Source organism: Paramisgurnus dabryanus, chromosome 4 (assembly GCF_030506205.2).
Source record: "Paramisgurnus dabryanus chromosome 4, PD_genome_1.1, whole genome shotgun sequence".
Classification (NCBI taxonomy): Eukaryota; Metazoa; Chordata; class Actinopteri; order Cypriniformes; family Cobitidae; genus Paramisgurnus; species Paramisgurnus dabryanus.
Genome location: NC_133340.1, coordinates 35,270,905 through 35,298,020, shown reverse-complemented (window position 1 = coordinate 35,298,020; position 27,116 = coordinate 35,270,905). Strand labels below are relative to the sequence as shown.

General features: G+C 39.1%; 1 protein-coding gene across 3 annotated transcripts in view; it reads left to right on the top strand.

Moving 5' to 3' along the window:
* Positions 1–7,858: 7,858 nt before the first annotated feature.
* Positions 7,859–27,116, top strand: part of sdk1b (sidekick cell adhesion molecule 1b) — a 328,241-nt gene continuing 308,983 nt past the window's right edge. For 2 of the 3 annotated variants that reach the window (XM_065254358.2, XM_065254357.2), the window contains exons 1-2: positions 7,859–8,058; positions 8,298–9,135. In XM_065254358.2, coding sequence (XP_065110430.1) covers positions 8,667–9,135 — 469 coding nt within the window. In that variant the 5' untranslated portion in view covers positions 7,859–8,058; positions 8,298–8,666. The remainder of the gene's footprint in view (positions 8,059–8,297; positions 9,136–27,116) is intronic. The other variant, XM_065254359.2, reaches the window with a different exon arrangement.

Here is a 27,116-nt window from a genome sequence, read left to right as displayed (position 1 = left end):
CTCTCAAAATATTGCAGTACACTTGTTTGCCTGTAGGTGTCCCAAGCACAAACGTGAACCTCTGCCAATGCTTAAAGGGATAGTTCACCCAAAAATAATGTCATTAATGACTCACCCTCATGTCGTTCCAAACTCGTAGGACCTCCGTTCATTTTCAGAACAAAGTTTAAGATATTTTAGATTTATTCCGAGAGCTTGTTGACCCTTCATTGAAAATCTAGTAACAGTATACTGTCCATGTCCAGAAAGGTAATAAAAACATCATCAAAGTAGTCCATGTGACATCAGTAGGTCAGTTAGAATGTGTTGAAGCATTGAAAATACATTTTGGTCTTAAAATAACAAAAAGTACAACTTTCATTGTCTTCTCTTCCTGTTCGGTTGAAAATGCGAGCATGAGACTAAAGTCTGCGGCTGACGTGTTATCTGGTGCCCCCCAGCTTATTTTTTTTGTTTGAGGAAGATCGCATGCTGTAAGTAAAAAAAAAAAGAAAAACTTTGCAAACATGTCTGAGGATAACACTGCAGTCACGTGATTTGAACCGGAAGAAAAGACGATGCTGAATAAAGTCGTACTTTTTGTTATTTTTGGAGCAAAATGTATTTTCGATGCTTCAACACATTCTAACTGACTTACTGATGTCACATGGACTACTTTGATGTTTTTTTTTTACCTTTCTGGACATGGACAGTATACTGTTACTAGATTTTCAATGAAGGGTCAACAAGCTCTCAGACTAAATATAAAACATCTTAAACTGTGTTCGGAGGATGAACGGAGGTCTTACGAGTTTGGAATGACATGAGGGTGAGTCATTAATGACATTATTTTCATTTTAGGGTGAACTAGCCCTCTAATGGGTAAAATGTGGACTTTTTATGTTCATTCAACAGTTGGGTTTTATGTTTTACCCAGCAATCGTTTTTATGGTTGTGTATATAATTTAGCTCAGGTTTTCTTTTGTTAAAACCATCAACCCGATTCCTTGGAGAAATATGAACACACTCCTCAATGAACCGAACAATTGCTTCTGTTTTTTAACATTAGGGTTATTCATCACAACAAAGAGGCTTTTTCTACATTTTAAAATGCCTTTACTTTTTGATTTGTTGACAAAACATTTAAATGATTTTGTTTACCTTGATCAGTTATATATTCACACATTTTGAGACTACCAACCAAGCCACTTTAGCCATTTCCTATTGTTCAGCCCCATTCATACTTTTCCGTTTTTGTGTCATTTCATGTCCCCATTGTGCCTTTTGTTGGGTGTGTCAGTGATTTATAGAGCAGCATGAATGCTCCATATAAGGTTTCATGAAATGACTGCTCACCTGAGCCAACCCCAACTTTGGGGTTTTAGGTGTGGCCACAAACATTCCTGTGATCATGGATATCTACCGTATAGCTTTTCATATAACCCCAGGCTATCATACACACATACAAATGCACAAATATACACTGATGTCAAATTGCATAGACCTGTGCAAAAGAGACAAATTTATGAGAAACAGGGTTCCCACGTGTCCTTGAAAGGCCCTGGGAAGTTTTTGAAAATATACATACATAGATACAGGTCATTGAAAGTGCTCTAATCTATTTTATGCAAGAATTTTTCTGGGAAAAAATCCATATTATTCCCTGTGTAGTGTAGGATAATATCATAAAAAGTCTAGACTTTTTTAAGCACACATGCTAAACTGTTCGCTTTTAATGCTTATATTTCTTCTGTATGCGAATGTTGATTCATACCAAAATGCTTTTTTCCATAGTTGTGTTTGACACATGAAAATGTTTAGGTTAATGTATGTAACTGTTGTTCCCTGAGAGGGGAACGAGACGCTGTGTCTCCCTTGCCATACTTCCTGCGTCCATATAACACCGTCTTTGGCAATATTTCAGATAGCGATATACTTCCTGCACCCTGTCTTTGTCGTTAAGCCTCACCATTGGTTGAATTTGATATACACATTCAGACGCACTTACCACTGGAGGCGTCCCCAAAGTGTCACCGCAGTGACGCAGCGAGAGTTCCCCCAAAAGGGAACTGTAACAATGTATCTTAAAAGGTAACACGATGTAACCTTGCTCTCACTTGAAATGTGTCCCCACATTTAGAATTTGAAAGTATTGGACCTGGAAAGTCCTTGAAAGGTCATCGAATTTAAAGTTAACCAAGATGTGGGAACCCTTGGGAAAGCAGAATAACAAATGAGCTTTCTATAATATTTCTGTTCTCCAGATGAGACCTAATCATTTCACATGCACCTTGTCTTCATAGACTACCATATGAAGTCTGTATGAATTTTTTTATTAAAATTTGAACCAAATTTTCCAAGCACATACACGTGTCATTTATGTCTCACAAAAGTTTATTTTCACTTCTGCAATGCAGAAGAAACATAAGACATATTGATGATGTTTCAATAAAGCATATATGAGATGGTGAAGTTATGAGATAGCAACGTCTGAACGGCAACATTTCCTCAGGGCAGTTTCATTTAAACTTACACGAGCACATTCAAGCTTTCTATGTCTATTAGTCTGACAGACTTTCGCTCTCATCCCGACTCTATAGACACCCTGCAGGGGAGGCTCATGAAAGCTAATGCTTGGATATTATATACCTGTACCACCTACAGACCACTCTTATCTCTTCTCCTGTCTACACATCACTTCTGCCCTGCCTTTCGCTATCTTCCTCCCTGCCAGTCTTTCTCTCTCTCTCTCCTACTGTCACTGATAGCCTTTCTACCGTGTTCTGTATCTCAACAGCCATCTCTCATTCAATTACTCTTTTTCAAAAATTGCCTACTCTATTGGTTTTCTAGCCACATGTACACACACACAACTCGCACCTTTTCAAATGTTCTTTACTTTAGTGATAGAAATGAAAAAACAAGAACATCTCTCTTTTGCAAATGGGTGGAGGTGAAAGATCAGATTTCTCTATTGTAACGCAACAGAGACTTAGCCTTCGGGCATGAAAACCACAGGTTTCCTCAAAGCTAGAGAATCAAACTTCCTTCAACCTTTACTCCCTCTGAACTGCTATTCACGGACATTGGATGCTAATGGCAAAACTGTGGTTAAATATAGATATGCCAACAGCATTTCAGCATCTCATTTTGCCTTTTTTAATATGCCTTTTTTTAATAAGCTAACATACACCTTATTTTCCCCTGGGAAGGCGTAGCATGAAACCGTATCCCACAGGGAATCATTTATGAGTTTCTCTAATGTATCGGCCAGCAGGGTTGTACTTAAATCAGAGCTTATTCGAAACCACAGATGAGTATTTGACTGTATTTTAACAAGCTTTTGAGTGTGTTAGATATGCATTTGCTTACCTCTGGTTTGATCGGTGTGTTATGGAAACTTGAAAATGTATAAAGGCATGCATGCAACACACACACACCTGCAAACCCCAGATGCGATGCTTTGAAACACAAAACTGATTTAGTGTATCTCTAAGTGAAAGTGCATCGACATGCATGCTATAAACATGATTGACAGAAGCATGAAAGATCAAAGACCAGCAACTCCGCACATCCCAGGTTGAGTTTCATTTGACGCTGTATTAGGTGGCACTATTTGTAGACTAGCTAGCCATCAATTCATCACCAAATAGCACACGCCCCCAGGATCATAGTCCTTGTTGGTCTTGCAAAAATGTTTGTGACAAACAATAACATTTTTAGGTTTGATTTAGGGTTGGGTGAAGGAATTGGGACTTTTTCGACATTTACAGTTAACAGTGGCGACTCGTGACTGCTCATCCGAGGGGCGCAAATTCAAAATATGTGTTCGGAGTGTCATGTGTGTTGCTCGTATTTTCAAAATATGTGTTTGTTGCGTCATGTGAACCATGTGCATCACGTGTTTTGTCAAAATAAGTGCCTGCTGCACACGCGTCAAAACTGTTTATGATAAAAGAGAGGCTCACGTTCGTAAAATACACGCAAGACACTCCCTTAACAGGGCTCGAAAGTGCGACCAAGTTGGCAATGGTGCGATTGAAAAAAATCTGAGGTTGCACCAGTGCCACCAGCCGTTCAAGTGAAAAAAGTATCCGCAACTCGAACGTCTTCCTCTGGTTCAACAACAGATGTACGTTTTACAATGCTAATTATGTGTTGAATGCAATGCAGTCAAAAATTTGGGTGCACCTAACTTTTGTGCTGGTGCACCTAAGAAATAAATGCAACCAGTGCAAAAAGTAAGTGTAGAGCCTCGCTTAACAGTAAACTTTGATTACGCATGAGATTACGCGAGTAGCTGGCAAACGCAAGCATCCCTTAGACGCACCCTTAGACGCATCTGCAGCAGGCAAGAAATGTGATGTACAAAGGATCACTCGACGCGCAGAACACATATTTTGACATATTATGAAATTACGAACCACACACATGATGGGCTACATACATGTTGTGATGAACTTTGCATCGAGTGCCCTCAAAAAAAGAAGTCACCTCCCGCCACTGACAGTTAAATACCCTTACAAAAAGTACAGATTTGTACCTAAATAGTTCAAATTAGGACTTAAAAGGTAGATATTGGTACCAAAGAGTGCTTATTAGCTCAAACATGCATATAAGTGTCTCAAAGGTACACATTGGCAAATGTATAATGGTACATTTTTAGGACCTTGGTACACATTTGTGGCAAATGTATACATACACTGTAAAAAAATTCTGTAGAAATTACAATGGTATTGCAGCTGGGTTGCCGGTAATTTACCGTAGATTTACATTTATGTTATTTACTGGCAAGAGTTTGTTCAAAGTTAAATAAATTTTTAATATTAACAAGTCTTTATCTTTACAGAATAAAACTATACAATAACAGCCTCATGCAAAGCATTCTGGGAACCAGAAATCATCATCAACCTTTTTCTGTTTTTTTGCTTCAGATTTTGTTTCCCAGAATGTTTTGCTTGATGCTGTTTTTTTAGTTTTACTCTGTAAAGACAAAGACTTGTAAATGTTTAATGTTCATTTAACTTTGAACAAACTCTTGCCAGTAAATAACATAAATGTAAATCTACGGTAAATTACCGGCAACGCAGCTGCAATTTCTACGGAATTTTTTTACAGTGTAATTCATTACATTTTTAGGACTTTTTTAAAGGGTACTGCCCCAGTGACAGCAGGGGTACACATTTTCACATTTTTTAACCACAATATTGGTCCCTACAGTATGTGTTTTTATGTTTATGCGCTTCTTATGCATTAATCTTCATTAGATAAGCTATTATTTGTTGTCTTCAGATGTCTCAGTTAGTTAAAATATTTTTTAAATCTGTTCATGGTATAAAAGTGCATCTGTCATAAAATGAGTGGAAAGCTTTTACACAGTTGCAACACATTAAGATGTATCACGGCGTGCGTGTACATGTGTCCTTGTGTCAGTCCACTGTTGCTATCTCTGTAAAACAGGCTTTAAATGAATACTGCCCTGGAATGGGGGATAGACGTAATTGCAAATCAAATTGGTTTTGGAATTAGTTGTTCCAATTACATACTTAATAGAAAGCAAGGAATGACCGGCAGAGGCAGTGGCCAGAGTATTAACACATTTTGCCACTGAGAAATGAAGAAACTGCTGTCTGTAATGAAAGCAAGCACAGATCCCCTCCAGACCACTGGTCAATCTCCATGTCCACCTGACTTCCATTAGCCTTCTACAAATTGTTCTTCTCTACAGTTTAGGGCCTTATGTTTTGACCAGAAAGTCGACGAAGAGCTTTTTTTCTTTGTGTGACAAACAGAAGCAATCATCACTGTTATTGTCCAATTAATAAATTAGTGCCTAAATGAAGATTGTTGTCGGACATTAAACCAAACTGTTTTTTGATTAAAAAATCTTGTTTTATTGGGAAAAAAATCATTTGGAACCTTTACTTGGAAAGATCAATAACTTCATTCCAATATGAATTTCTTTGTATGAGGTCATTTTCTGACCTTCACTGATGAAACAGAAAATAGTCTGACGTGATTTATATTCCTAATAAAATCTAAGATCATTTTTAGATAATATTGGTCATTAATGTGTCATTTAATAATACACAGCTCTTAATAGTAATCACTCATTATGCTGGCTCTGTATTAATACATTGTCATTGATATGAACTCCTCTGAAATCTGATATAAGGTATTCTATCATGCAGATTGTCTGCTGTTTATCTCTACAAAGCATTCTTCTGAAATAAAGGAGTAGTTCGCATTAATCTTGAAATGATGTCATTATTTACCCTCCAACTCTTTTCCATAGAAGATAAAATAAATTGTTTTGTTGAATTGTTGAGATTCATAATGACAAAAAGCAATATAACACCCATAAAAAGTTTCTTCATTTCATGTCTCTTAAAGGTGCAGTGTGTAATTTTTAGAAGGATCTCTTTGCAGAAATGCAAACTAATATACAAAACTATATTATCAGGGGTGTATAAAGACCTTTCATAATGAACCGTTATGTGTTTATTACCTTAGAACGAGACATCTTATCTACATACACCGAGGGTCCCCTTACATGGAAGTCGCCATCTTGGGCCACCATATTTCTACAGAAGCCCTTAACGGACATTTTTTTTTACCAAGTTGTCTCCGATGATGACATGTTTGTCCGGTGGCGGCCACCGTAGCTTCTTTATGTGTTTCAAAAGCGAGGGGTGGGCAGTGGACTAAGCTGTTGGTTGCAATTCTCAACCTCACCACTAGATGCTGCTGAAATTTACACACTGCACCTTTAAAGGAATAGTTCACCCAAGATAGATAGATATCGCAGGAAGATATTTTGAGGAATATTTGTAACCAAACCGTTTGTGGACCCCATTTACTTTCACAGTAGGAAAAAAGAATACTATGGATGTAAATGGGGTCCACGAATGATTTGGTTACAAACATTCCTCAAAAGCTTTCCTTTGTATTTATCAAAACAAAGAAATTTATACAAATGATGACAGAAGTTTCATTATTGGGTGAACTATCCCTTTAAATCTCATTTGCATTCTGTATGTTTTAAAATTTTTATTTTAAAACCATGGTAACCACAAAATAACCATGGTTATAACAATCAAGGTTTTCAAAAAAACATTGTTAAACCATGGTTAGTGTAATAAATTCATGATTTTACTGACAGTAATCAATACACCAAAAAAACATGGTAACTACACTTTAACCACAATAAACCCATGGTTAATTTTCGTAAGGAAAGGCACCTGTCGCTTGACAGTTGCTGTAAAACACACACAAACTACTTTTCTACTAAAAGAGAAGGATTTTTTAAAATAAAAATTATGATAAAAAGAAAAATGAAATAGTGAAAATAAATGAAATGGACTCCTGACATACATACAGCCATACCATACAGCACGTCATGGAAAATGCTATGACTTTTCACACAAAATACAATATAGGACAAAAAAGTTAAATACAAAAAACAGAAATCAATACTTTTCTGAAAAGGTACTAAAAAAACTTTATAGTGTGTGACTTGATCTTTAATGTTTCTGTCTGATTGGGGGCGCATGGCACCGTGTTTCACAGGCTTTTTGAGATTCCACGTGCTTCCCATGAAAAACAATGGGCGTGTTTTATTTCAAGAGGCGCTGTGCAGGCTGGTTAGCGTATGTTATTTAAGTACCGCGAGAGTAATTTAAAAGCATAGTTTTTAAATCGTTCTCGCGGTACTCTGATGTCATAGAAAGATTGATCTGCGCAGGTCCGCATGAAATCGAACACCCTATATAGCCTGTAGTCTGCAAAGCGCTTGCCAATCAGCGCGGAGCGAGGTGGAGCTACGGGACCCCGAATTCAACTTCAAATTCAACCTCTGAACAAATGAATCTTCCTTAGGGGAAACTCGATCGACTCATTCAAACCCTAAAAAAGAAACTGCATTTCTAAGCGCCTCGTTTAAGCTCATTTTTCCTAACTGGAGTATATAGCAGATGTTTGTATCCTCAGCTCGGGCAGCAGGTGTTTCAGTGACCGCTGGACTGTTTACGGCTATTCGGTAGATTCGTGCGCACTTATCGACACATCGGAACATTTTAGGTGAGCTATTGGACTTTCCATTCACTTAACAAAGTTATGTGATGGTTTCGTGCGCAGCAGTACGAGCTCGATAAAGTGGTTTTAAAGTGATAAAGATCAGCCTGTGTTGTTGTCTGTTCCCATTTATACCATTAATTCCCATTAGTCCCACCGCAACTGCTTGAAGACTTATTTTATTTAAATTCTAGCTAATTTTGCTGTCATTATTTGTGTTTAATGTATTTCCCCCCATTTCGCAGGCATTTTCGTTCACGAGGAATTTAATCGGGACGTTTTCAGGTCTTTTGCATCCTGGTTAACCTGTTGGATACGCAAATTGTTCTGGATACGATAACAAATTAACCAAATACATCTAACAGTATTTTCTCCTGAACACACCCGCGGGGTTCAGATGGATGAAGGAAGGCACGGTTAATAAACACAGGCTTGGATTGTAAAAGGTCCCTTGAAACAACGTTAACTGCCGTGAGGATGGTCGAAATGATCGGCTAGGTAACGTTAACGTTAACTTAATTCGTCTGGGAGACGTCAAAACAACGCAGGTTTATAGGAGATATCAATAAATTAAATCGTATTTAATACTTATCTGGGATCAGTACAGAATCACAATGAGCCAGCGCGGGACACAGAAGAGCGGCGCGCGCTCATGCCGGAGCTGTTTGCGGAGCATCCCCTCACATTTGGAGCAAATTCCCTCTCTTTCCGTGCCGCTTTCTAACCGGCAGTTTGAAGGAACCTTTTTATTAAGCGCAAGATTTAATGATGAAGATAAAACCTTTCAACAAGCCCCGATTCGTGAAAGTAAAGGGACCGGAGACAAACTCGCGGACTCGGAGCTTCTGAATAAGATTCGCCTCATGAATGCGGTGAAGAGGAGCGCGCACTTTTCTTTGCCCACCTCGACATCTGACGAGGGTACATATTCTGGCTTTAGTGGGCTTCAAAGCCCCGTTAAAGGGATTATGTACAGCCAAGGAAATGTTAGAGATGTGATGATGGGGACAGCGAGGCGCGGGATGTGGGCTTGGATATTTGCCCTCGTGTTCTTCTGGAATAGCCACGTGTTGCGCGCTCAAGGTAAGTTTCAAGTTCAGCATCGTGACACGATGTTTGCTTGTTTGGGTGTTTTTTATTATAGTTTAAACATTTTTGATATATGCTTAGGATTTTTTGTATGGTGACAGAACAGAACTCACACACACGGAGAGATGGAGATGAAAATGGTCATTAAGAGAGATGGATGTATGGAGAGAGAAAGGGACTTAAGAGAGAGAGGGTGAGGGGGGGGTGAGATGAATTGAGAGAGAAAAGGACATGGTGAGAGTTGGAAACAGAGGGATATAGAGAGAAAGGGACATAGAGAGAAAGAGATGCATTGAGAAAGAAATTGACATATTGAGAGAGTTGGAGAGAGAGGGTCACGGGAGAGAGAGGGTCACGAGAAAGAGAGAAAGAGGTGTATGGAGAAAGAAAGAGACATGGAAAGAGATGGACATAGAGAGAGTGAGGTGAATGAAGAGAGGGTTGTAGAGAGACAGATGCATGGAGAAAGAAAGGAACATGGATAGGAGAGAGAGGGACATACAGCAAACGCCGAGAGAGAGAGAGAGAGAGAGAGAGTTTGTGTCTGTATGTGTCTCAACAGAAGCTGTAAAGGTCATATGCTGTCAACACACACGTTGTCTTGACTGAACGTCAAAGTGACAAGAATGAGTGTGAAATAAAAAGGGTGCGAAAGAAAGACAGTGACACACAAATGCTGAATTATGATTCGGAGCAGAATTCGTTTAAGCCTTCACTGAAATGGGATTCATGACTCCAGACCACATATAGTGCCAGCTGAGTCGTTCTGGTGCTCGGCAGGCTGTTTTTCCAAGGGGGGCGGTGTGTTACTGATTGAATTAGGATGTTTAAAAGCAGAGCACAGATTTTGCGCGCCATGCGTGGGTGCATCTCAGTCTTTAAAACGGCAGCAAGATTAAAAGATTGAAAAGTGTGATTGTATTATTGCGAGCAACGTCTCATCGCATTAAATGCATTTGGCATGGAGATGCCTCAGGCCTTTTGGGTGTCGGGTTGTAAAATTTGTCTCTTTCTTTTGGAGGTCGGATTAATGCAAAAACAGATACGATAACACCCACTCCTGTGACTTTGCTCTAGCACTTTTTTCCGGTCTTTCACTTTCTCTGTGCGCTGCAGACTCAGCTTTCTCTGTTTGTTAATGTCAAGGCCTCACTACAGGTTTGGATGGGTCCCAAACCTCAAGAAGGGCAGAAGGTTATCGATCACATCCCATCAAGGAAATGGCAGGGTCAGAGTTAGAATATGCAAAGGAGCCATTCTGGCAGTTCGAGCTTGTTAGTGTCAAAGTAATGGTTTGCAAACATTACCCAAAATAATTTTTATGCAGAATGTGCAAGTAAAAAGCTTGTAGTAATAATCAAAACAGCTTTTGTAACTTTCATTAATGGAGCAGTCGTGTACGCACAAGTATTTTGAAAATAAGTGAAAATATGATTGACAGCATATGGTGAGAGACTTGGTTTTATGAGGTGACATGATTTTTAAAATCACATCATACAGAACGAGAGACCTGTAAACACACTTCAACAAGTGTCTTTCTGTTTTATTTCTTTGACCCGCATCTTGAAACTCCAAAACTCCCCAACAACTTTTGGGAACTGTCACATGCCATCCTAAGTTGTTCGCCTGTGCTCTCTGTATTTATGACTCTTGCTTGGCATGTCAGTCGCTGAGTGGCTTTCTGTGTGTACGCTCTCAATGTGCGTCAGTGATGAATGTTTGTATTCGAACGCTCTGACATCTTGATGCGCCATCGAGGTCCCACCGAGAATCGTATGAAGAAGGGAAGTGCAAGAGAGATGGGATGAGAGAGGAGGTGTGGGCTGAAACAATAAAATAGGAAGGAGATGTTAAAGAAGAGTGGAGCGTGAAAAAGAGGAAACGGTGCAGAAAGAGAAGGGATGGAGTAAGTAGTTTTGGATGGGTGGATCTCTGCGGAGGAGAGAACTGGCATCTCTTTACCGTCTCCTTTCATACATCCATCACAGCAGACAGAAGGGCTGTTTTGGGGTCACTGGGATGTCAGTCAATTTAAAACCGAAAGGAGAATTGAGCGTTATAAAGCAGAGCGCAAAGGGTTAAAAGTTGAGTGGAGGAGAGCATAAAGATTGAGAGAGGGAACGAAATCGAGATTGATGCGATAACTCCTCTGTGCGCGGGTACGTGCGTGTCCGTAGGCCCTGGCAGGGTCGGGACTGCATGAAACCGCTCCTTGTGTCTGAAGCCTCTCTGTGCTGCTCTGGTCAGATGGGCTTTTGATCTGGGATGACAAACTCCTGCAGGGGCTGAATAAGAACTGCTCTCCTCCTGCTCTGAATTACTCCAAGCCTCCTTTTAGTGCACACTCCGGTACATACTGCACCCTTTTCAAAATCCTCTGCCATGCTCCATGCACTGGCACGCTCAAACGCGTACTGACAACACGAAATACCATAAATATTCACCAAGCCTGTTTTCCTCGCCAGATTGTTGCAACAATCACAGTACATCAAAACTAATTGGCTGTTTCAAATGTGTTTTGAAATAAACATATGCATTCTGCTTTTAGGCAAACGTGTACTGTACTTGCATACAGTACTACTGACAGTACTAAATATTACACAGTGTACTTTATAAAGCATGCAATATGTTTTCATGTAGTAGTATACTCTTATAAAGCGTTGTATATTTAACAATACAGTATGCTTCATTGTTGTCACTGTAACAAAAATGCCGTAGTTATGCAGCTGTTTGCCAGTAACTTACTGTAGATTTAAATTTATGTTATTTACTGACAATAGTTTGTTCAAAATTAAATGAACATTAAAAATTAAGTCTTTGTCTTTACAGAATAAAATTATAAAATAACAGCCACATGGAATGCATTTTGGAAACCAGACATCCTCATCAAGATTTGTCTTTTTTTTTTTTGCCAGAATACTTTGCATGAGGCTGTTGTTTTTCTGTAAAGACAAAGACTTGTTAATGATTTTTTTTTACTTTGAACAAACTGTTGCCAGTAAATAACGTTAATTTAAACAGCTAAAAAATGCAAACAGCTGCTAGTAATACATATAACAGATATGGGTTTTATGGGTTTATTTAAAGCATATATCTGTGGCATATACGCTGAAATACATATATATCTGCGAGAGGCTTGTATCTGCAATTATTTAAAAAATATGATGGATAAAGTTTGTCTAAATGTATTTTCCGTATTTTCCGTATTGCTCCGGAATATAAGTCGCATCAGTCAAAAATGCGTTTTGAAGAGGAAAAATATATTTAAGTTGCACTGGACTTCACGTCACGTTTATTTAGAAAATGCTTTCACAAAATCCAAGACGAGTAACAGACATTTAATCTGGAAAGGCGAGTTATTCAACTAAACAATAGCACAGAACAGCAGGCTGAATAGGTGTCTGTGCATGTTAAGCAACATAAACAGTTATTTACACAATACACAACAGGCTGAATAGGCTGAATTTATACGACAAGCCAAATCATGTTCTAAAAGGTCCTGAAGTCATTCCGGATCACTGAATCCATTGAATTACATAAATACAGGAGCAGCATAGAGCGGACTCTCGCGGTTGTAGACGGTAATAGTTTCTCTCGGTTCATATGAAATGATTTTGATGTATAAGTCGCACCTGACTATAAGTTCCAGGACACGCCAAACTAGGGCTGGGCGATATGACCCAAAAAATTATCGAGAAAATGTTTTCCATATCAGTCGATATCGATAATTATCATGATAAATAACAAATCTTTACTCCTGTCAAATTTAAAGGCAGATTTTTGCTCCTGAATGAAAATTGTAAAAACCAGACAGTTAATAATGGTTTTAAACTACTTTTTATTCAGAACATGACAAATACAAAAACTAAAATCTTGTTTTAATGCATCTGTATTAAATGTAAATCTATTTGTTATGAAATCAACACATTTCTGACACAAAAGCAGCAGACTACTGTCCCTTTAAGACCCAATACAGACTGCTTTAAGTTTCAATATACTGAGTAACAGCTGTTTTATGTTCACTTAAACAAGAAAGAAAACTTAGTTCAGTGATCACGCGTGTGTTATACATATACGAGCTATACACGCTGATAAATGGATGTCAAGACTGTCACGTTGCTGTGGGAGCGCACATACCCAAACACTATATTCACTGCAGTGGTGGATCTGCTGCTTTTCCTCAGTTTCATGAATTTGTGAATGTCCAGTAAATCTACTTTTAAAGCTGGGCGGACGTGTGCGTGCGCACTGCGGACGCTGAATGAAAGTAAAGTATACTGCACGCACCTGTGTCTGCTGTGTTTGACGAACCCTGTTTGCGCGTCCAACATTACACACAAGAAAATGTTTCCGCGCATTTGGATTCCGTGATTCCGTCCGCGTTATCCGCATCGCGAAAATCATAGGTCTCTACTAATAAATGAACTTGCCTCATCTTTCACTCCTTCAAGTCTGACTGTCACTGTGATTGTAAACCAAGAGCGCGTGCCGCATCCGGAATTGGTCGCGCAACATTACGCACAGTGCTTAAAAATTATCGATCACTTATCGAACTGTCCTTATCGTTTTATCGAAAAAGTTTACATCGGTAAAATTATCGTTATCGAATTATCGCCCAGCCCTACGCCAAACTATGAAAAAGTGCGACTTATAGTCCGGAAAATAGTATACGGTACCTTGCACCCAAAAGAAAGGTCAAAGCAAACACAGTATATTGTGAAATGCAGTACCTGTGTAGTATGAACAAATAGAGTAGGTCCTGCAAGTACTCCATTACCCCATTCACACAGCACTTTAGTCCCTGAAAATTGGCAGAGAGGCTTCTGTGTGAACACAAACACATCTGGTAAATGTTCTAGGATCGCTCCCGTAAAAAGGACCTGGTAACATTGCCGTAACATTTACAGAACACATCCTGAGGCAGAAACAATGCCACAAGGGGCGTGCTGTAGTGAGGACGCACGTGTCATCACAACAAGAAGTTATGGTTCAGCTTTTTGACATGGGGATTTAAACGCAGATCAACATTCACAATGAGAAATGTCGGCAAACTGGACTGAAGCAAAGATCAGGGAGCTCGTCACTATCCGGGCTGAAGCTGAGTTCATTCAACAGCATGACAGATCAGCGCATCATGCGATCTTTATGATATTGTAATAAACAAAAATTAGGGATGCACCGATACTGGTATCGGGTATCGGCCTCGATACCACATTTTCTAAAGTACTCGTACTCGTTAAAAGTCCCCCGATACCTGGAATCGATACCACGGTCTGAAAAATGTCTATGTTTGAGCGGCGTGTAAGGGGTTAATGCCTCTTGTGTTGTCCAAAGAGGCAGAGTTTACAACAAACTGGAAAACTAGTTTTTTTGTTAAATTATATGACTAAAGCTGTTACCTGTAAATTTAAATCAGGTTTTTTTATTAAGTACTCGGTATAGGCAAGTACTGAAATGCAAGTACTCATACTCATATTCGTATTCCAAAAAAGTGGTATCGGTGCATCCCTAACAAAAATGCATGTGCATGGTTTCTCAAGAAAGTGAACATCAGACCTAACAAGTGCAGGATTTTAAATATGCCACGACGTGTCTTTACATTATCTTTACGGTATGTGTGTGAATGCACGCACAGATTCCGAAAAATCATTGGCAGTATGAATGAACCAAAAATCAAACGATCCAAGACAAATCCTGGGTGCATTTTCCGTGTGTTTTCCATAATCTCTGTGTGAAAGGGCCCATGTGTACTATGGTGAGTACATACTATATACTGCTGAAATAAGTAATGCAAGTATAGTATGGGGTTATGCTACTTCGCCTATTTTTAGCTGTGATCGTAGGCAGAAAATAGGAAAATATCTAATACTTGGCTGTCAATAAGCAACTTTTTTTTGCATCCTACAATGCCAAAGCTAGTGCAACTTCAACATGTTCTGATTTAATCTATTTATATATGTGGTACCCATGCAGCCTGTTTTCATTTCAGTCTTTTACATACTGAGGTGAATGTCGAACCCAAAGTTCACAAGTGCATATGTTATGGTCCCTATTTACATCCAACGCCTCTCTGCCCTATTGTCTTCATTGTGCCTGTTCTCTTTTAGCTGCTTTCTTAATGTGCATACTCTCATTTTTCACTTTGACACCGCTGAGATAATGTGAAGTGGTCATGTTGTGTGAATGTGTGTGTGTTCATGCATGAGTGCCTCCTTTGTTAGACTGTATTGTCCAGCGGTAGACACGTTCGTCCCCCTGCCATGACCCAGACTGTCTCATTAACCAAAGTTTCTGTGCCTCATCTATTCTAATTGGTTTAATGAGTATACACCTCTTAATTTCAATAGCAGACTTTAATGGGTTAATGCCAACCATGTTTAATTATAGTATTTAGCGTTGAAAATGATGAAGGATAACATTTATAGAGTAGCGGTTGTCAACAGGTGGTCTAATTTAAGAATAATGATATGAACGCTCAACTTCTCGGCAACAAGAGTTCAAAGGCAAGGCTTTGCAGTAAACACGTGGGTTTAATTCGCCTGTCTGAACACATCCGCACTTACAGTAAGTATTATCAGGCGATCATTACACACACAAGACATGCTCGACTTTTTGTCTTTCCACCCCCACTATCCCTCTCCAACTTGAAACTAGTGGGTTTGTCTCTATGACAATAATGAATCTTATTTGGAGTAAGATCAAAGGCATTTTCACACCGAGCAATTCCGATTTGAAGCCCTCATCTTTTCTAATTCCCTTACTGTTCCCATCCTCCCTTGTGAAATCTGTTTCAGCCATTTCGTTTTTCAGAAAATCAACCTTTTTTCTTTAGTTTTCTATCTCTCTTGTTGACGCCCGCAGCGTTGGCTTCTGGACGGTACTAATCAGCTTCCACACAAATAACTTCTTTCTTTGCATTCATAAATAATGAGATTAACTCATCTTTGTTATCGAGCATTATACGTTCAAGTGCCTACTTTGCCTCTGAATGGAAGTAGTGGCTCATAAATGCTCACTTACGTACCATTCATCGGCTTTTCGAAACCCAGAAGGCCACGATTCACATTACACAGATTGTACAAGCGCCACATTAACATCTTTTCAATTTCTGCATGTCATCGCTAACTGAGTTTATCAGTTATGCAGGATTAGTCTGTGAGAACCACTGTCACTTTATTATCTGCATTGGAATTATTTCAGAGCAGTGCACAACTTGAATTGGAAGCTTGTTAATTAAAAATTAATTAAAAATAAATTTAGGGCAAAGTGACACGTAGGTTTACACTGTCAGCCAAAACGCAGGCAAGGAAACATAGAGGTTTTCTTTGGTCTACTCTCTCATGAGTCAAGAGCTGTGATGGCTGTGCTTCCAAATATTTGCAAAGCAATAATACAGTTTTTATTGGACCATAATAAAATATGACCTGTGCTCATTTAGAAAAGATAAGATTTCGCGCTGGCTTTTAGGTTTGGGAGAGAACCTGTGATTGCGTAACCAATATCACATTTGCTCACTTCATCGACTTCTTTGTGATTTTACTTTCGCTTTACAAATTGACCTTTTGACTGTGGTGCCACATTACATCACTGATGCAAAATACCCAAAGATAAATTTTGCCTTTCTATGAGTATCAGTGGCGACCGGTGACTTCTTTTTTCGAGGGTGCACGATGCGAAGTTCATCACAACATGTATGTAGCCTGTCGTGTGTGGTTTGTAATTTCAAAATATGTGTTTGGCGCATCGAGTGAACCTATGTGCATCACGTGTCTTGTCAAAATAAGTGCCTGCTGCAGACGCGTCTAAAGGGTTTATGTTAAAAACAACCTGATCTCACGAATTTCCGTGGCATAGTCACAGAATTTTTTGCACATTTTTCCGTGGCATTCTCACAGATCTCCGCATATTTCTTTCTTTTCCGTGACATTCTCACGGATTGGTTACTCAACTGTTTTGTCCTATTTTCTTACCATTGTCGCTTCGGTTTAGGGTTAGATTTACATAAAATGACATCCCTAACCAAACCCAACTCTAACCCCAACGCCAGGCGACAATTGATTAAAGTTTAGAAAATATAAAAGCATACATCAGAAAAAATATTATAAACCAATACATAAAGTGAAATACTAACGCAAACACCAAATCTAACCCTAAACCGAAGCGACAATGGTTTGAAAATAGGAAAAAGCCGTTGAGTAACCAATCCGTGAGAATGCCACGGAAAAGAAAGTCCGTGTAGGGCCACGGAAATATGCGGAGATCCCTGAGAATGCCACGGAAAAATGAGCAAAAAATTCTGTGACTATCCCACGGAACTTTGTGAGATCATGTTGGTTAAAAAAGACGCTCGCGTTTATCAGATACTCGCATAATCTCATGCGTAACCAAAGTTTACTGTTAAGGGAGTGTCTTGCGTGTATTTTGTGAACGTGAGCGTCTCTTTTATCATAAACAGTTTTGACGCTTGTGCAGCAGGCACTTATTTTGACAAAACACGTGATGCACATGGTTCACATGACGCAACAAACACATATTTTGAAAACACGAGCAACACACACGCCCCTAGGATGAGCAGTCACGAGCCGCCACTGCCTTGCAGTGAACTTTGAGCTTTATCATTTTGCAGGTATTATTTCTGCTATTACAGCAACATTACACACCAACTAAAGTTTGAATAATGGGATCAGGAAGAACATGACCTTTAAGTTTGCTAACTTAAAGTGCAGCCACCCTGTATTTTTGTTTGTTTTACCATATATAAAATATGTTAATGCTGTAGAAGTACAGTATTTATCATTGTTAGTTCAAAAATTTTGTTAAGTAATGATAACAAATGAGAGCTTATTTAGTAAGCAAGATCTGAATAGATTATGATAGATTATGGAGGCCGATGTCAGTATGAAATATATTGTTTTGTAAATCCGTCACTATATTATGTGAGATTAAAGAATAATGTGATCAGAAGAAATGTATTCACAATGCTACATAAATGAGCCCTAAATAAACAGTAAAGCCTATTAATTCTTGACCATGGATGGCTAGGTAGGGTATTTGGGTTATGGAAGTGTAGTTTTACAATGCAGAAAGTTTGTCTAAGTACTTTTAAACTTCTGATCTGCTGTGTCAGGTGCGTGCAATGTTGTGACCAATAAGTGGTCCGTTTTTTAAGACACACATAAAGATGAGTGTATGTATTAAAGTTTGTATGTGTGAGACATAAGTTAGAGAAAAGAGAGAAAGAAAAAACTGTTTAACTTACAGTAAAGCATCTGGTAGTCGAGACAGGAACATTTGTACATCTGCCAAATGCTCTCAGACACATCATACCCTTGTGATTGTGCTCCAAATATTAGATCGATGTAGGGAAAATAAGCAACACAACGTATTTTTCAACATGTTTTTTACATTTTAAGTAGCAGGTCTTGTTTTTTAGCTTGCACAAAAGCACACACAAACACGCATTACACACATTAGAGTTGCATTAGAGGCCCCAGTGGTTTGGAAAAAGCTTCGAAATGGAGGCTGTTTATCTTCATTTTACTGCATTGAATGCGCGCTAGAGCCAACATCGCTAGCATGGGACTAAAAGCATTACAATAAACACCCCACCACTTCCACACTCCCTGTCTCTCATTCAAGCGAAATTTATATTTACATTAAGTCATTTAGCAGTCGCTTTCACCCAGAGAAATGCACTTACAACTCTGGAACAAACGACAGACAACCGCTAGTTTGTCTGACAACAGCTCCCTTCCTCGCACTCGTAATCTTCTCAAGCAGTCTGTGTTAAGGAAATGACTCGCGGACCATCTGACTGCACTTTTCTAACATTTCTCTCCAGTGGTTCAATAGTTGTTCTGTTCTGTTAATGAAAAAATGGACTTGATCACCTGTTTGTTGCTAGAGTCTTCCACTATCAATTTTCAGTCGAACACGTTTCAATGTTTCAAACCTCAGTGAGCTGCCGTGCTGTCTGCTACCTACGAAGACAGCTGTGTTTTTTAAAAATCCTATTTGTCATGAAACTTTAACAGTAAGTGACTGATTTGGAACGATCAACATATGTGTCAACTATGTGTACCACACAAGTAGTGATATTCAAATGATGCGGAATTTAATTCGTGATTAATTACATATAACTCATTCCCCCGCCAGCCTTTTTTTGAAAAGTTGGCCGCCAGCATTTGGCACATGATTTTTCACAAAAGTTTCACAAAATGCCTTCGAGGAAAATTTACTTAAAAAAATATTAACATACAAATATATCAAATGAAAGAACAGACCTTGCATCAAACAAACAATAAAAAAAAAAAACGTTTCATCCTATCTATATTTTTTCTCTGCTTACAGTATAAGCTCTTAAATATGGGTATTTTTCTTCAAAAAAACTTTTTTAGCAAAAAGCTGAAATAATTGCATTTTTGTGAAGAAATTTTGTTAGAGATCAGATTCAGAACAATATCAAAACATACACGGAGTGTAAAATTAATACAAAATATTTTGCTTACTTTTTTATCAATTGGGTAAGTGGAATATCGTGGCATTACAGATAACCCTAATGCTGCGTTCAGACCAGCTGCGGTAGAGGCGTCAAGCGCGATTGATTTCAATGTTAAGTCAATGTAAAGACGCATTGACGCGCATCTGGAGGTCTTGCGGCGTGAATGAGGCGTTTAATGCGGCGCGGCAGATGCGATTCTACCTCATTTGCGCATCTAGTTTGCGCGAATGGTGCGAATTGAGCATTGAAAAATTTGAACTTTGGTTGAAAAATGTGCCGCGTTAACTAATCATAAGCTTGCTCTAGCAGTGACGTGATTACAGAAAACAAGCGGAGTTGCAGAAGCCCCTCCCATTATGTGAATTTTCGCGTGAAATTCTAGTTTTCGAGACATTGACACGTAAATTGTCGTCATGGGAGGGGCTTCTACGACTCCGCTTGCTTTCTGTAATCACTTCACTACTACGCGTGAATGAAGTGAGTAAACTAAAAATGTTCAAGCGGCAAACTAGAATCGATAGACACAAATTTGATGCCTCAAACACGGCTGGTGTGAATCCACAGTTTTTTTCATGCAAATGTTTTTTCTTAATTAACGAAAACTCGTCAATGGTGGGGAAAGAGTTCAATTCCTGTTCATCTGTAAAGCACTGCAATAGCAATAAAGGGGTGAATCGTTACTGGTCTCACGATTCAATTCCGATTAATATGTCAATGATTCGTTCACATAATTAGCATTGCAATGTGTCATAATAACGATTTTATTTAACAGCCCTAGCTAGCAACACAGAGATCATGAGTTCGATGCTCAGAGAACACACACACACTGCCAAAACTGTACCGTATATTTAAATTTACTTTACGTCACTTTGAATAAAAGCATCTGCTGAATGCTTAAAACATTTTAATTTCTTAATGCTAGCATGTTTGTTGTTTCTCTGAATGCTTACAAATTCAGAGCTAACAGTCGATGTTTGCTTTGCTAGTTTAGTAAAATCAGAAATAAGTATTATTGCTATTATATCTAAATTTTAAATGGCAAGTGTGGGGCTGCGTCCGAAACCGCATACTGTATAGTAGGTACTGAATAAGATGAAGTACCTACTTACTTGGCATTAAAACAGTAGGCACTGTACAGTATGAATCCTGGTAGTATGAATGAGATTCGGACGTACTACATCCGCCATGTTGCTACATCACGTGACATACGTCGTCATCACGTCATGTCATTTCAGTGCGAAAACAGCCGCGTGCCTCTTCTTCTTCGTTGGATAACTCCTCGTCCGGGGCATCATGGGATAGTGAAGCGTCCATCGTATGCACACTGCAAAATCTAACCGGAAGTAGTAGGTCATCCGGGTACTTTTCGCATACTGTTTTTCGAATACTATGTATTCGGACATACTACTCGCCTCGCCTACTGCTTTTCGCGTACTATATAGTATGTAGTAGGCGGTTTCGGACGCAGCAAGGGTTTTTTAGTGGCATCTAGCAGTGAGATTGCGAATTGCAACCAGTCCAGAGCTCACCCCTCAATTTCGAAATGCAAAGAAAAGCTAAGGTAACTGCCACTGGATAAACATGTAGTCGTCTTCAACTTAGGCGAAGACGCGTTTGAGGCAAATCACATTTGCATCGCCCGACGCGAGGACGCGTCTGATCGCGTCTTTGCATTGACTTTGTATGTAATCTCCTCGCACAAATCGGTGAACTCGCGTTTGGTGTGTATGCCCCATTAGACAACTTAGGGACGAAACACGCTCTGTAAGACAGTTTGTCCGTTAAGGGCTTCTGTAGTAACATGACGGAGACTTCCATGTAAGGGGACCCGTGGTGTTTGTAAATCAAAACGGCAGTTCATTATGTTCAATACAGTTCATTATGTAAGGTCTTTATACACCACTGATAATGTTGTTATGTATATTATATTGCATTTCTGTCAAATTAGATCCTTCTAAAGATCCTTCTATTGCATTTTAAATAGAAATGTATAGGTCTGATAATCTCTCAGATTACTTTATTGATTATGATGATTATTCTTTCGAAGTGTCACTCACAGTGGTAACATTTGGCTACAAGGAGGTAATTTTTTAAACAGCCTCGCATTGTGGGCACTCCAGTGGCCTCAACTTCTGTCTGTAGGCAGCTCACTAAATGCTGGAACAGAGCTACATTCTCAGTAAATTCTCATCGAAGGCACTTTTCATAGTTTACAGCAAGACATACACTGTGTAGACACACAGCCGGGTACAGTAATAAATAAAGCGCCGGTGCATGCTGTGTCAGGTTACATCTGTGTAAATTACACACATACATAGAGACGTTTTGGCGTTCTCCAATTTACTGGTATGAAATATTATTTACGACTTTCATTCGAAATGCTCACTCACGCTTTCATGACCCGACATGTGACGAGTCGAGCGTAGCTGCACTGTTGTGGGTGATACATTTTCAAGCTTGAAAAACAGTATATTCAGAATCGTGTCCTTCTGACTAGGTTTCTAGTATAAGTGCTTTAAGTATTGTTCGCGGGTGAAGAGTCTGCTTAAAAATGTACTTGCAAATCGAGTTACATGAGAAAGCATTTGTGCTGGCACTTCAGGAATTTGACATTGGGCAGCTGAAATTTGAAATGCAGAGTTTCAAAATGTCATTTGTACAGATCACAGCCGTTTCCATCTGACCCGAAAGGTGTAGAAGTCATAGGTTTCACAGTGGGGGTCGAGCTCGGCCCATCTAATTGAATTTTCGAGTCGCAGCTATTGTTTTTATAACGATTTATAAGTTGAAAAGCAGTTTTAGTTGGTCACTTTGTCAGCTTTGAGTTTTCACACAAAAGTCTCCCACTGTTTTTATTGTCACTTTATAAAGTTACCCAATTTCAGTCTGTCACCCTAGCAGCTTTGAGGTTTTAAATGCTGGCACAAAGTTTTCAAGACGGACAGTTTTGTTTACGTATTCTGTTTTATTTGAAAGTTTTGTTTGTACGGATTCATTTCTTTGTTTTGTTTGGCATTCTTTTCATTTAAACTGCTTTTTGACACCACAGTCAGTTTTATTATGGTTCGCTAAATCTTTTGAAGATACTATAAGACTTTTTGAAAAACGTTGTCAGCACAGGTTCAGAACATCCAAGGTGGCCTATTTTGGCATCTCATTTGCACACTTTCCAGACTGAATAAAAGTGGGTAGCGTGTTTTACAAATGACCGTTCACACCAAACATCCACTGTGGGCAGGACGATCAATCTCAGTTATCTGACTTTTTAATAACAGATTTGTCATAGTTGTTTACCGTTTGGTTTTGATTGAACACAGTGCGTGGTCGTCTATAAGGAAGCTGACCCATTTTTAGGCTAGCAATGAGAAGGCTTAAGCAATTGAGCCGCAAAATCGACACCGTTACACACTTTATTCTAAGCACCAGGGCTGAACACAATAACTCTATAAACAGTATGTCACTGGAACGACAATATAATATTATTTATTCTTCACCGTAAATCTACAACAATAAAGGATTAGATAGAAAATCCCTGGCATGGGAGTTTGGTTTGATGAATAAAGTTTGAGAAGTAAACTTAGTATTGGAGCTCATGAAACATGTTTTCAAGAAGGTTTGCTTTGGAATGTGTTTTAAGAGATTTTGATAAAATGACTTCTGCTGTGTTTTATGAATGAGGTCAATTGTTTTTTTTATGGTAAAATACTTCCTCCCATTCCACTTTTAATGGGAATAAATAAGTAATTTGTTAAGAAGTGAACACTGTGGCTCTGTAATGTGTTTATCATTGCACTTTTGTGTTTAGGGAACATGTGACCTTATGGTTTGACCAATGGGTTGAGTTTTCCAAACAAATACAATGTTAGTCCAATGCTTGACCTGATTTTGCCAAGTGAGAGATGTTCTCAGGGCAACATATTGTGTTGACCCAAGGACAACATTTTTAAAAAGAAACCTAAACCCACCCCATACTCCAACCCTAACCATAACCCTAAAAGCAAATAGAAACGATAAGTGAAAACAATGGTCTAGAAGCAGCTAATCCTGGTTGTAAGCTTGAACTTAAAACAAGCTGTAAACTTTATTTCTGAAATATAATCTGGTTGATTGAAATGTTGTCCCAGGATCAACATACTGTAATGTTGGCCTGAGGACATCAACCACTTGGCAAAATCAGGAGATCCCTGGTCCACCATCAGACCCCACATTAGGAATACTGTAGTATACTTTAGTATTTACTATAGTTTATTTTAGTGTTGGGCGATATGCCCCATTTGAGATCGTCAGCCTGTGAGATCACCAATATGCGATAGTATCGGGAGGAGCCGTCATTGGTTTACTCATTTATTTAATTATTTTTTTTTTACTCATTTATGACAAGTCCCTTGATTGGTGGACAAAAAAGAAGCTGACTTACTTTAAGGGCAACACTGTCATCATGACCGCAACCTTCTTAAATCTGATGGCATTAATCTGAGCGCTCTGAAATTTCCTGCATGCCAAGGAGCGGGAAAAACACACTCGCTGGTTTAAAACCCTGCACGCTTAACAACCTCCCTAGCGCAAGGAAATGGCAGAGCCACGCGTATTACAAGCTCATGTGCTAGCTGATGAAGAGTCGGAGTCATGCCATTACAAGTTCAGGTGTGCCGCACGAGTTCAGGTCCGAGTAGAGTCCAAGAAGCGTGCGAGAAGTCCAGGTACGTGCGAGAAGGAATCCACGTGTATTACCAAGCTCTCTTGTGCAAAGTTAAGCCCACAAACCCTCTCATGCAAGGAAAAGCATGCAACGCACGTTAATGGGAAACTATAATGATGATAATAACAACTATCAGCAACTATCCTCATGAAAGCCCGCTATTGGCAATATGTCTGACGATCAACGATACACAATGCTATCGTATATCGGCACAACCCTACTACAGATAAAACTACAAAATACTATAGTATACATTAACAAAGTATATAGTATACTATAATTCACTACAGTTTACTATAGTATGTATTGTGACATACTTCAATATTTACTATGGTAAAGTTTAACAATACTATAGTAAAAAACACAGTGAGAATGCGAGCTTCAATGAATGGCTGAAACCGTATCTCACCACACATATACACCTGAAAGTGCACATGTGCAGAAAGTTGGGTGGCCATTCGTGCCAGTTCCGCCGGACACGTCCCGAACATGTTTTCGGGTTCGTTCTCCGGAAGTCGCGTTGGTCGACCGCATATGTCATCAAGGTTTAATATTTCGGGTTTAATTAAAAAAAAGCAACCGTTACATTTCAAGGTAAGAATGAAACTACAATGATTGTATGTCTTAAAATAAATAAATCTTAATTTTCTAATGTATTTTAACTGAAATGTGAGAACCTCGATGACGTATATGCGGTCGAGCAACGCGACTTCTGGAGAACGAACCCGAAAACATGTTCGGGACGTGTCCGGCGGAACTGGCACGAATGGCCACCCTAGCAGAAAGCGAACCTAGGGACAAGCACGTACGACGCCGTACGTAAACATATCACCAGAATGATTGACAACTAGAATGACCAATAGTCTTGATGATCCACCTGGTAAAAGAAAATCCTCTGCTATACCTTTAATATCCTAATGATTTTTGGCTTAAAAAATCTATAATTGTTGGCTATTTGGCTATTGCTACAAATTTGTTTGTGCTACTTATGTGGTCCAGGGTCACAATTGTGCTGGTCCAATTTGGTATTTTCAGCAAGGTAACAACTTTAGATTTTAGATCGTTTCTTCCGCAAAGCTATTGTAAGGTTTAAAAACATCTGTAATGGGGTTTTGTGTGCTTGTGAAGCTTCATTATCTAATTTTATTTCACACAAAAGAGTAGCAGAGATATTCTGTGAAATGTCTTTTGATGCGGTCTGATAACAGCACTCGTTACCATTTCATGTAGTGTTGTGCAATATAGACTTACTTTATCAACGGACATCAGAAGGGATAAAGTTAAAGGCTTTGTGTGTGTGTTTCTCTGCTGGTGACTGATACTAACATAATGGATGAAGCGTAGACCTTAATATGCACAATCAATGCTTAATTGGTATCCGCCGAAAACAAATTATTCTGCGGAAAATTAGTTTTCTGTGTCGGGTCATTATAAAGTAATTAATTCAGCGTTTTAATCACTTTGCGTTGCTGTGGGTTTACTTTTTATTTTTTTGTACATTTTAAGAGATTTGCTGGATTAGGCCTGATGAAATGAGACTGGTGTCAAGGTGTTGTGGGAGTTCTGTCAATCCCTTTTTCTGTTCTCGGTTTTAAACGTTGTCAAGTCACTTGTAGATCTAGAACAGAAAATCAATTCAGAGAAATGAACAGACTGACCTGTGAACACACTATCTTTTTTTGTCTGATATACTGTGAAACAGTACATCACACCACAGTGAATTATCTAAAGTAAGCTCGAGTGAATTTCCTTCAGGAAAAGCAAGTTGGTTGTGGGTTATTGTGGTTATGGGAGTATTAAATACCTCATGCAGTGGTTTTTGCACACTATTTCTGTTGGCTAAAGCAGTCTGACAGCATTAACATAGTTTGAAACTACACACTAATGGCGCCTTTTCATTGCATAGTACCCAACGTACGGATTAGGTCGGGTCAGCTCACCTCAATTCGGCTTGGTTAGCTTTTTCATTGAGTTTTGTAATACTTCGGAGTGGGACGGATTATAGGCGTGTCGTTATATTTGCGCTGCCTACTGTTGTGACATCATACAAGTGAGAGCGTTGTTGTACATCCCCATACATTCATTTATTTCTCAGTCTACCGAAACATTTAAATTGACCACCACACTTATCACTTCGGTAAACCACGTGGCATCAGTCAACTCGCTCCGCGGAGCCTCATTTAAGTTGCATTTAAGCATATATGCGGATGTGCGTGTCGCAAATGTCTGGAAAACCTGGTATGGTGTTCCTGATTTTCAACCTGTGGATGTTTTTCAACACTAAAATGGAGTTTGGGAACTTATAGCAGAGCACAGATGACAACAGGTTTACTCGAGACAGCGCAAGCTAGCATGAAGGTAAAGCTAATCTTTTACATTATAGCGATGACGCTGGTAATGACGATTCTCCCAGACCAATCAGTGATCTACAGTGTTTTCGAATCCTGTTTTGGTATCAGCTCGGTTCGCTTGGAACTCCAACCGAGGTGGTACTAAAAAAGTACCGGGTACTACGTACTGCACCCAGTAGAAAAGCCCCCAAAAGTAAACTGACCTGACTCAAACCATAGGGGAACTATGCAATGGAAAAGCACCATGAGTGTACACACTATCTTAGTTTTTTTATTTATAGTCCTTTCTCTTCTTGTCATACAATTCGTCAACACTTTTTCTCTTGCGACCCTCAGACATTTTGAAAAAAAAAACAGTGAGAACGCGACCTTCAATGAATGGTTGAAACCGTAGCACAACACACATACACGTGAAAGTGCGCAT